The following is a 12,653-nucleotide window of genomic DNA, read 5'->3' on the forward strand; positions in this document are numbered from 1 at the left end:
TGACAACCATAATCATAATCTCGCTCGACTCGTCTCTTTTTCTATATATAGATTATTTAAAATTTTGAATGATGTTAGCCGTTACGATGGTAACTATTCAAAATTTGGAGCCTTCATATTGATTCTAATTCCTCTTGTTCTATTTTCTCCAACTACATGTACAAAGCTCACTATGTCAGTGCCCCCCCCCCCACTTTTGACATTCCCACCCCACCCTAACCCCCAGTAATACACTGTCACTGAAATCACCTGAATAGAGTATTGTGATCGGAAGCTGTTGATCTTTACGAAGGAAGTGCCAGAAACCCAGGAACTTCATGTTTATGCCACATTCTATCTCATAAAATCCATATGCTCTGGATTATACTTCAGGTGTAGCACAGTATTTGTTGTATACCATATTTTTTTGCATTTTCAGTAGCAGTCAGTGGGTGTGTATCCTTTTAATATGACTTGTGTAATGTACATTAAAAGAAAACTTTTTATCAGTATTGTTGTTAACTGCAAACTTGATTTGTGTCTGTCTGTGTTGTTTGTATCCTGTTGTTGGTTTTTTATTTACAGTGTGAAAGTTACAGTGTGATAGAATATACTTTTGTGTTCTTGGATTATATGCAATGTATGTTACCACAAAAGTTTTATTCTTTATTTCAGGATTTCATTAATCATCAATTATTCATCTTTTGAAATTTGAAATTATATTTTGCTTATTTATCTGACAGTTTATTTCTTTAACTTTAAATCAATTTGTTTCTTTTAAACTTCCCAGTTTATTCATTCACTCCATACTCATTCTTGATTTCTCCTTAAAGCAGGTACATATATATACTGAGCACTTCATTGCAAATGCATGTACAATGTAATATCCACCCACAATCTCATATTGATCATAGAAACATTTTATTTTCTTCTATGAAGACTTTTTTCCATCTTTTGATTGATTTTTCTTTCAGAGTTCATACCAGAGGTCTGGTAGCTATGACAAGGTGAGACGTTTAGTGAAGGAGGAAGGGAGGATGGCTCGTAACTTGGTCACATGGAATGTGCCTGTAGACAGTGATGACAGTGACGGTGAGATCATGTTTTTCTTTGAGCTTTATGGGGGAGGGGGCCATGGACTCCCAAAATTTTTCACGACCAAAAAAAAGAAGAAAATTAAAGAGAGAAGGGTGTAATATATTATTTTCTGAATATTATGTCTAAATGAAGAGCTATCTCAAAATTTGAGTTTTGTTATAAAAGATGTTGAAATTCTTGCTTGCATGCTTCCCTTGCACTTTTTATAATTTTGCCCTATATGCCATATCTGGCTTCAAATTTTTTGGCTCATTACGCTACTGTATGGTAGTTAAAGATATTTTGCTGTCAAGTGATAATTTTGTAAACCATAAATTGTAACAGGGTTCCATGCTCGCAATTTTCCAGTTCACACAAACCAATATACAAGGAAGGTTTGGTATTGTAAGTTTCACTTTACACGTGTATCTTTACAAACGGTGATATTCACATTATGGTTGTACATTATGCAAACTATGCAAACGAGGGGTTGATGATGTTACACACACAGTGCTTCTTTTTGTTTTTCCGGGGAACATAAATAACTTATTATGTTGGATGAAGAGCTTTGATACTGTATCATTGACATTACCTGTGATACTCTAATAAAGCATTATGAGATGTTGATATCATGAACCCCTACATTTTCATATTTTCACATATAATATTTCTCTTTTGTAAAGACCTAAAAATCTAAAATTGACACACATTTTAAAAAAATAGTTAACTTTACACTATTCAGATTTTTACAGAATTTTTCTGGGATACTTGTACTTATGAAAAAATATTTCTTTAATAATTAAGTTGTTGTTGGTGGGCTTGTCAGATCAATTAAAAAATGGCATTTCTTAAACTTGAGTGCACATGGCACAATTGAATTCATGTAAATGTCACAGACCATTAATTTCTGTTGCACTGCACATGTTTAAGGTGTTGAATGAGGAAATCAAAATGCTGCTATGTTCTAAAAAATCTTTCTAATGTAATATACTGCAATAGCATGATTTGTTTCAGTAGATGTGCACAAAAGTTAATCAAAGTCTGCTATGAAGTATACCTGCCTATTTGATTTTGTATGGGTCCAATTACAGTACATTTATCTAAATGTATTGTACCAGTTGATCTCTCCATTTTATTCCACCTGTTTCTATCATCAATGATGGATCAATCATCACACGTGTTCAAATAATTTTGTGTGCATTTCAAGTAGAACCATACAGTAAATATAAAAATTGATTGCTAGTAATTGTGATTATATTTTAGACGATGAATCAAAGCAGAGAAGGAATCGTAAGCAGCACCCTCTTGTGGTGGGGAAAGCTCGGAAGAAGTCGCAGTCGATGCCGTCGCTAGACTCACCTAGAGATCAGAAGTCTAGCAGTGGAGACACACAGGCAAGTTTGATTGAAATCATTGTTGATATTCTTGTTTGGTTCCTGCTTCATTTAGACTTGTTATGATGATAAGAAATGTGCATTTCTTTTACTATCAGCCAATCAAATTGAATGATTTTAGTAGCTTTTAACTGCTATTGTAAATTTGTTATTTATAACAAGTTTTATGAAATGGGCCTCTGTAGTACCAAGGTACCGAAGATCATTGGCCAAGTCGAATTTAATTTGAGTGGAGAATAGTATGCAGCTCTGAGTCAAAAGGAGGCTATGAAAATTGAAAGACAAACTACATCTGTAGTATCAAACTATATGGGTACATGTACATAATCGTGGAAGAATAACAATAGATTTTGGTAGTATGTGTAACATAAAGTGTGTTAAAGTCCACTTATTGATAGCAACATGTTTATTTGAAACCGACTACCGTAAGGGCACTAGTATTCAACCCGGCATAATTAAAAGATTTTGACATATTTCAAAAAATATTTAGAAATATGGAAACTATCTGAATTTCATACCTTTGTTATTTCCAGGGTAATCTGTTGTCTGTATTTTCTTTATCAATCTGTCGACTGTATGCGCGTAGGATCGAATTATGCGCCGATGGCCTTTTGCACTGAATTGCACTAGTATTCAACCTAGTGAGGATAGATAGCAAATCTCAAAAGGGTTTATATTGCTAAATTAGATTTAGATCTATGTAAGTATCTGGCTTTGATTAATTCCCTGTTTGGTCTCATCTCAAATGGTCTAGTCCATAGTCGGATGGGACAAGGGCAGATTGAGAGACAGGACCATCTTTCATCGCTAGGTTGAATACTAGTGCAGACGGGTTGAATACTAGTGCAAAAAACCGTCGCCGTATAATTCGATCGCCCGCGCACACAGTCAACTGGTTGAAGAAAAAAATAACGGAAAAAGAATAACCATCATTTGCTCTTAGAAATAAGACGGGTCTGAAATTCAGGTAAATTCTATGTTTCTATATATTTGAGGAAACTCTCCAAACGGGTTGAATACTAGTGCCCTTACGGTACATAATGTCTGATAGTCTGCCTACATGTTTATGTTTTTCATTACTGGCAGTGTATTTCAGATGTCTGCCTGCCTACCTACATGTATTTTCGTTTTGCAATTCACTCAGTGCCCCACAGAAAAAAAAATCTATCAGTTGCATGTAGTTTTTGATATCTGACTTTTTTTCCTTTGCTAACAGGTTTTTTAAATTTAAATTTCATTTGTTTATACATGTTATTAATCTTGATTTGGGAAAACTTCTTTGACTTTTTTCTGCTTTTCTTGTTCCTCCATAAATTCATAAAACACAAATGCATTCCATAGATTTTGAGGTCTAAAGAAATTGTAGTTTGGCCTTTAACATAACCAGATTTTCGCACTGGGATGAGATAATATTGTATTCCTTGAATGAATGGGATTTAACTTTTACTTTTAATATTGTTTTGTAGTATGAATTACATATTTGCATGTATGTGGCCATAATTAGTGAACATTTGTTTCATGATTTTTAATTTGTCTTCCATGAATAAGAATTGAATTTTGTTTTTTTTTATTCCACAGGGAAGCCTCACACCCGGCCGCAAGAAGGCCATTGCGAAGAAAGTAGACCTAAGGGCCCGATACTGGGCATTTCTCTTTGACAACCTCCAGAGGGCGGTAGATGAAATCTACCAGACGTGTGAGGTTGATGAGAGCATCGTAGAATGCAAGGTAAGATCGCTTACAGTACCAGTGAAAATATTGATAGAAAGTAATTTTCAGGCTTATGGTGTTACATTGAATGACAGTACTAAATAGCATTGATTCCTTAAAATTTCAGTGGAATTATTATCCTTCTCAATCTCTGTTGAAGTCTTTTTGCTGCCCTGTGTCATGCAATAAATACACTTAATTTTAAATCAATTTATTCTATGGAAAGCCATGCCATTAATAATTTATTGTTAATTCACTTATCTGTTGATTGCACTCATGTGATCCTATGCACGCTCAGACTTGTGTTATCAATTTCGTCAATCAGCTTGTTCCATTTGTATAATATTTGAGGGTATGATCACTAGATGAAGAATGATGGCTTTTCTGATTCACCATAATTACGAGGTCTATATTACGTACGGGGTGTGTACCATTTAAAATGAAATCCCTCGGAGATTTATATCTAGCGATGAAATTGACCTCACCCCCTCCCTCCATTTTATTCTATTTGATGCATCCTCCCCACCTCAACCCAATCCTCCTACACTCCTCCACCACTTGCTTTTTCCATGTCTTCTTCGGTCGCCCCCTTCCCCTCTGACAAGCCACCTCAAACTCAAGCACCTTCTCGAAACATGATCATTATCCCACCTCACTACATGTCTATGTCAGTGTACTCTGTTCGCCTTCGCCAGCTGATCCATTTGTATTATCCTTTACATTGAAATAATCGTTGCACTGATAACCTTTTATAGACAGAGCACTTATTGAACTTGTTGCTCGTGAAGTTTTTGAAATTTGATAAAGTTTGAAACTTCTTTTACCACTAAAACATCCGGAGGGAGGGGGGGGGGGGGTTGGGGTTAAATCAATCCCCCTTAAAGTGTGATTTACGTATAAGCATAGGGGAAGGCGGGGTAAGTTGTGACACTTTTTGCATTTTGCATGTTAGAATTGATATGACTAGTACTATTGTAGAAATAAGTACCTTGCCTATAAATTTGATTCTTGGGAAATGTTTTTCACCTACATATAACTTTCTACCCCCACACTGAAAGTCATCGTGACCTTTGAAAAAACCGATGTCAAATGGCTCAACTTGCCCCATATATGGGGTAAGTTGTGCCACCGTCTGGGGTAAGTTGAGCCACAAAAACTACGTACAAAATGTATGGGGGGAGAACCAGCATGTCAATTTCTTGTTTAAAGTCTTTTCACTTGCTAATTCTCTATAGATACTAACACCCTTTAAAAGGAAAAGAGCAGTCATGTAAATTTGCTCCTTTCAGGCTGCATTTCAATCGATTTTTATGGTTTTTTGTTTTTTTAAGATACATTACCATAAGAATTACTGTGGCTCAACTTGCCCCATGCTGTTTGGCTCAACTTACCCCACGGTCCAAACTTAGTGCGATAATTTTGTATCCACACATTTATTATGCATCCATCATATAAAAGACTATGACAAGAATGAAGATCCATACCTGGACTAACAATGTTGTTATCATGTCTTTACTATATTTAAAGACGTGTGTGTGTATAAAGCACTTATCTATTTCACACTCTTTTACTTTTTTGGCTGAAATTCATACTTTTCCCTCTAAAATACTACTTTTTGTTTCAAAGTTGAAAACAATGTGGTGGGGTTAGGGGTTATGCTATGGGTCATCAATACATGACACCACCACAATGTCTGACTCATTCATTATTGGCCTGGGGCTGGTGGCTCAACTTGCCCCTATGCTCAACTTACCCCGCCTTCCCCTATTTAATTCATATAAAAAATAAAATATAGTTATTTTGGAAAACTTAACCATACATCCCACACTATTATCATGCCAATTTCCATGGTGTTCCCATGGTTGGTAGCTGAGATCTCAAGGGGGGGGGTTGATTCACCCCCCCTTGGTTCTAGTTGGCATCCTGATAATATAATAATTTTCTCCTAATACGTTTCAGTCTTATCCTACCTTCCTTCTCTATCCTTTCCTTGTGACCTTTGCTACAGGAAGTGATCATGATCCTGAAGAGTGCTACACAGGATTTTGAATCCCTCATCAAGAGGATTACCGTTCAGAAAGATTTTGAAAATGCAGACGCCGAAAACAGGTACGTGTATGTCTTTTGTTTTGGTTCACTGTTGGCTATTTATCAGTTTGCTGTTCAGTTTGGGGAGGAGTTCTGTGGTGCTTTGTGTCCTTGACTTTTCAAAAGTATGGCATTTTCGTTATCACTTCGCAGATGCTTTCTATAATGTAGAGAATCTTTTGTCAAAAGCCTGTCAGTCACAAAACAGCCTTTGTTGAAAATCGGTGAATCAAAACAACGGTGTCGTCCTGGACTCCTGAACAATTCGCGATTAATCGTCTTGTCTTGTCTTGTCTGTTGCTCCGGTCCACCAACTTTCGACAAAGACCTCTCGGCTGTCCATTGTGATTTGACTTGCCTTTTAAAAGGAATTGGTGTGTTGTAGAAAGCGTCTGCTTAGTGATTGAAAAAATATGCTATTATCAAAGGTAGTGCAACATGGTGAAACCTGGGGACAAGACTAGAAAATGCAAGATCAGAAGTTGACATTAATTCCAATCACATGATCCCATTAGGGGAGAGTTTTGTGAAAGAAATAGTGTGTTGTTTTATCCAATGGTTACCGTAGTAACAGTCAGACATCTGGAAACTCGTCAGATGCCAAATGTTGATGAAATGCTCTGTGGGTTAAAGCAAGTACCACAATAAGAACTCATGCTAATGTGAAGCCGGTTCAGTGCACTGGTTCGCGAGCCATCTTTTCCTGCTCCAGGGGAGCGTTTCATCGATATTTTCATCCGACAAGTTGTCAGATCTGACATCTTTCCATGATTTTTATTGGCTGAGAGGCACTGATCCTATGGTAACTGTCGGATAAAATTGGACTTGTCGGATAAAACGCCTTTCATGAAACGCTCCCCAGGTTTCACCTTGTCATCCTTCTTTTAACTTTGTTAACATTATCTTTGATTTGTTTTACACCTTTGTCTGAACTTTTTGCTGTTCATTTGATAAAGGGAAGAGCAGAATATAAGAGTAACATCACATTGAAATATTGAACGAACTATGAATAAAACTAAAGAAATATGTAAATTTCAAAGATGCAATCAAACAAAAACCTACAAGCTCACCTTTCATCTATAGCTACAAGAAAATTGCTTCTTACAGTTTCAAAAAGAGAGTACAGTTGAGAAGTCAAAGTTCTTTCCTGTGTTTTGATAAGTATTAAGTGCAGCAGCAAAAATGGTAAATTGGCACAGTTTTACAATTTTTTTTTGCAAAATTGAAACAACCACTTGTTTCTCCATCAATACAACTGCTCACTTTCGAAACAAATACTTTGCTTTTGTTTTTATAACAAAATAACTTTCTGAAATGCGCTCTTTCTTTGGTTTCAGTCAGACTACTGAAGTTATTAATTATTAAACCGTTTACTGCTTTGCTTCCTTTTTTCTGTTCTCTATTTATTTGCCGTGTTTATTGATTTATTCATTCATTTTATTGCTGTGATCCCCCACCCTTCACCCCCCCTTTTCACCAATTTGACCACTAATCCATCTCTAATTATCAGACCGACTTCCATCGTGTGGGAGGTTAGGAAGTCGTCTTCATCCCCATCCAAGCACAGATCACCCAGCTGGCCTGCCGAGGCTCGGCTTCATACACCTCGACGGTTGGTACACGTATTAGTCCTATTTATTGGGGTTGGAATGTAGAGGGAGAAATTAATTACAAAGCATTATCAGTAAGATAAAATTTATATTCATATACATTTACAATCCATCCACGCATATCCCTCCTATGATATTAGTATTATCATTATTTTATTTATTTTTAGGGGGGGAACATTTTTGTGTGGAAATGAAATATCTGACATCAGGAATGATGAATGGCAATTTATTTTTTTTAAACCCCAAACAAGAATACAATAAATTAAGCAGTAAAGATGTTCCTTCTCTATTAAAAGGATATTGCTTCTTATATTGAAAGATGTTGCTGATTATGTATCTCTATTTCTGGTGGTTGATCTGATATTTCTCAATTTTTCTGAGTTATTAAATGCTTAATTTCTGTTGCACTCACTCTTCCTTATTTTGACCAAGTTTGCATTTATTTTATTTTATTCTATTTTGAATACAAAACTGACATTTCTTTGCTGGAAGAAGCAAACCCCAAGATCTGCATGCAAATTGCCCTTTTAATTTCTAATTTTAAAATGCATGCCATTTTTTTCTTTTCTTATTTGGCTGTAGATATTTGTTTTTACCATCAAGTTTATTTCTAGTGAGCTGTTAGAATTCTCGCACAAGACGATTATTCTCACATTTGACATGTATGCTATCTAAGCAGGGTTCCAAGCTCATCAGGGAAATCAAGGAAAATTATTTGACTTTTTACCAGTCAGGGTAAAATCAGGGAATTTGATTAAAAAAAAGTATCTCAAATCATGTTATCGCTGATAGATACTGGGTGATTTTAAGTCTGGCGTAGGTCTTGGTGTTGGAGCACAATTTGGATTGCATTTCCTAGCTCCAAAACCAATTCAGAGATTATACAAATGATCCATATCACAATATTGGCTGCTCAATATAATAGTGAGTAGCATTTCAGCACCAAATTCATATTATTTGTGGTGCTATGCTCATGTACATGTAAAGCCCAACATAGCGCAAACACCTAAAGGTCAACACTGAACTTGAAATCACCAGCTATTGATGGTAAAATTACCATGGTAGTAAGTTGCAAGCAAGATTCTGGCATGATCTGCATGTATGTATATGCTTGGTTTCACTGCACGTTTCTCACAGGCCTACATCCTTAGCATGGGAGGTGCGTAAGACATCCCCCGGACACACCCTAGGTAGCCCCACCCCCGATGGGTACAGGAGCACCCCTAGTCCGGTCAACAGGTCATTGAACTTTGGGACAACAGGTGCACAAGGATCAGGAAAAGCAAGGTAAGACCTTTTAGGGAATGTTTCATCTGGTGGGCATTTCATGACACAAATAGCCATTTTCACTGACATCAGTTGTAAGCTACTGAAATCCTTGCATCTCATTGGCTCAGAGCAAATTCGTCATTGGAAATCACTAACAAGATGCTCAGTGAAACACTCCCCAGGTGTCTTGTTCGTGGTTTTTATGTGCAAAGTTGCATTTGCGGTCACCGCCTTACAACGCTAATCGCCTTAGGCAAAGAGTCAGACAAAGATGAAGATGAAGAATATAAGATTTTAAGATTTGAATGAAACTCATTTACATGATCTCTTGCAAAAAAATTGTTTCAAAACAATGTTCCAAAAGAATTGATTGTTTAAACTTGTCTTTTGAGGATTGACAAAGGAAAGTCCCTTACTCAAATAATACCAGGATTTAGAGAAAAGTACTGTTTGAAATTATTCTACCAAGCACAAATTTAGGCAATAGTAAGTTGGATGGAGTTTTGGCCTTATAGTAATCAGAATCTGTAGGTTTTACTTGCCACTATTGTAGCAAAATCTAAAAATGGATCAAAAGAGAGTTACATCCTTCTGTTTGGAACCCTGATTTCTTCTTCTTTCTCTTCGATTAGTCCTGTTCCAGTGGCTCCCATGGGTACAAGTTGGGCCGACAGAGTGAAGGGTAAGAAGCCCATCAGACCGGTCCCTCAGTCTCCTATCAAAGAAGAACCGGCCAAGCAAACTCCTCCGCCTCCTGCTGTCCCGTCTGCAGATGCCCAGAACGATACGAGAGTACCCAGTGTAGATGGGACCCACAGTGAAGGTATGTATCCTCATTGAATGACTACTCCCCAAGGAGTGGAGATTGTGCATAAACTGTATAGTTTGCACTGACCTTTTCCCAAGTGTTCATATACATGTACTGTATGACGTGTAGATGGGATTCATAGTGAAGGTATATTTAATCTTATTGATTTCAGACCACTCCCCAAGGAGTGGCGATTGTGCATATACTTGTATACTTTAGCAGGAATAGGTGGGACTCACAGTGAATGTATCTTTAATAGTTTTTACTACTCCTCAAGGAGTGGAATGTGCATATACTTTATATGTTACCTGGAGGAGATGGGACTGACAGGGAAGGTATCTTTGATATTGAATATTCCTCAAGGAGTGGGGTGTGATATACTGTATACTTTACCCAGTGAATATGAGACTCAGAATGACTGTATCTTTTAATCTTATTGACTGATCCCCAATGAGTGGAGTGTGAATTTACTATATGATGCACCACGCCGTACACCGGGGTACCGTAGTACCCCGGGGTACGGCGTTGTGCAGCGCCATCTCGTGTTGTAATGGTGTACAGTTACATTGTTGTAATGGTGACCACGGTCATACGATCAGTGCGACAATCATGACAATGAATAGGGACAATGATCACAACGCCTATTTCCTTTCTTTGATACAATGTAATGCCAATAATAGTAAACAAATTATGTTATACTAAATAATTGAATTGAATTCAATTCAAAGACATAAGATCAATAATGACAACTACAGGTATCATTATTGAACAGTGAAGATTAGAACAGAACATGAAAATTAGAATAAAGTTATCATTTACATGCATTAATTGTTACATAAGATCACTAAAAAGAAAAAAAAAATCTATACAAAACCCAGTGTACAGCGCAAAAAATAAAATAAATAATTCAACAAAATGGCGGATTATTATTTGGTACCCCAGGGTACCAAATACTGCATCATATGCTGTACCAACTGTAGATGGGAATCACATGGAAGGTATCTTACTCTTATTGACTAATAGTAATAATGATAATAATAGGCAGTTATATAACGCCATCTTTCTAGAAATATTCTATTCCGACGCGGGTTGTTATTATTTCCCCGGCTTTAGCTTGAGCTGCTCTCCAAGAATTTGATTGTGCATTTACTGTATAATGTACCAAGTGTAGATGGGAATCACAGTGAAGGTTTCTTTAATCGTATTGAATAATAATAATAATGATAATATGCAACATTTATATAGCGTAGTGCTGTTGTCGGGAACAAAAATCCATGTCGACATGTCGCTTAAAAATTAATCCCGACATCGACAATATCGACATGAAAAAAGGAGCGTAATTTAGCCTCGGCTCCCTAACAAAAAAAATCATTCGATCGTGGAACATAACACTCTCAATCAAACTTATTCACCTTGACACGAAGAATATCCCCACACTAGATATACAGGCTCAGTTTGGGAAAACATATTTTCACTAAGCTAGAGTGAATTTACTTTCAAAATCACTGATTTAATCCACATATTTTTCTGGAGAATCAAGTTTTGTACCACGATCCGGTCTCGAAAGCATTGCGCAATAACACTCGGAGCCAATTTGAGAATCACCAATTACAATAGTGATCATTGCGTATTATACGCTGGTACACATGTGCTGCAAACGCAAGCTCCTCAAATTGACAGTAAAAAATAATGAAAATCGACCGATAATTTCAGTATCACTTCCGCGGCGATCCGTGCAACGATCTCCAAACGAAGGAAGGGAAGTTTTCTGTGACTTCGTGATTTGAATTAAGCGCTCAATTGCGGCGGTCACAACTTTGACAAAAACGTTTATGTGAAAAGTAATGCATTGAGGAGCAACGTATTATCAAGCACGGTGAATAGCGATGGGTACATATGGATGGCTACGCTACGCTCGCGATCGTCGAGGGGCGCGGCAGCTCGATCGGGCAGGCCGGCCCACACTCAGGCACTGACGTATTTCTGCTGCCGCGCAGCTCGCAGGTATTCTTTTTTCATTTAATGTGCCGCTTTATAGCTGAATAAACCTTTTAATCGCGCCACTTACTGTGGATAAAAGCTTCCAACTTTTCAGCTAAGCTTTATACTCGTGACTTTAGGCTAGACCCCTTTTTATTTTATTATTGCATGTCGATGTGGGAGCGTGCATGTCGACATGTCGGGAACATTGAAAATCCTTCGTATGTCGACATCAATGTCGATATGAGGCCTATCGACAACAGCACTACTATAGCGCTTAATATAAATGTTTCTAAGCACTGCATACTATTACCCCAGCTTTACCACGGCTACCCTGATCGAGCGCTTGAGCATTCAAGGAATTTCTTCATACCGGGTACCCATTTACTCCACCTGGGTGGAGAGTGGCAAAGTAGATAAACTCCTTGCCAAAGAACGCGAGTCCTGCAGTGGGATTTGAAGCCCGGACCTTATGGTTATCCACGTGTGCCACAACACACCCCAAAGAGTGGAGTGTGCATATATATACTGTATACTCTACCAAGTACATGTATAGGTGGTACTCACAGTGATGTTGAAGGTTCTGTCCTGTGATGGAATGGGGTATTGATAATCTTGTCTTGTCTTGGGTTAAGTCGGCATATGCAGACTTGCTGTACTCCGCCAACTTTGTTGATGTGTGTGAGACCACCAAGTAAGCAGGTCACTTGCTAGGTTTTTGAGAGATCTTTGAATTGT

General features: G+C 37.4%; 1 protein-coding gene across 1 annotated transcript in view; it reads left to right on the forward strand.

The window, feature by feature from the left end:
- LOC121415132 (S phase cyclin A-associated protein in the endoplasmic reticulum-like) overlaps positions 1–12,653 on the forward strand; it is a 64,956-nt gene that overhangs the window by 23,162 nt on the left and 29,141 nt on the right. Inside the window, exons 2-8 of the mRNA XM_041608255.1 lie at positions 954–1,071; positions 2,377–2,436; positions 2,698–2,744; positions 4,029–4,178; positions 6,169–6,269; positions 8,996–9,145; positions 9,760–9,950. Coding sequence (XP_041464189.1) covers positions 954–1,071; positions 2,377–2,436; positions 2,698–2,744; positions 4,029–4,178; positions 6,169–6,269; positions 8,996–9,145; positions 9,760–9,950 — 817 coding nt within the window. The remainder of the gene's footprint in view (positions 1–953; positions 1,072–2,376; positions 2,437–2,697; positions 2,745–4,028; positions 4,179–6,168; positions 6,270–8,995; positions 9,146–9,759; positions 9,951–12,653) is intronic.

This window comes from Lytechinus variegatus, chromosome 5, assembly GCF_018143015.1.
Source record: "Lytechinus variegatus isolate NC3 chromosome 5, Lvar_3.0, whole genome shotgun sequence".
In the NCBI taxonomy this organism is placed as follows: domain Eukaryota; kingdom Metazoa; phylum Echinodermata; class Echinoidea; order Temnopleuroida; family Toxopneustidae; genus Lytechinus; species Lytechinus variegatus.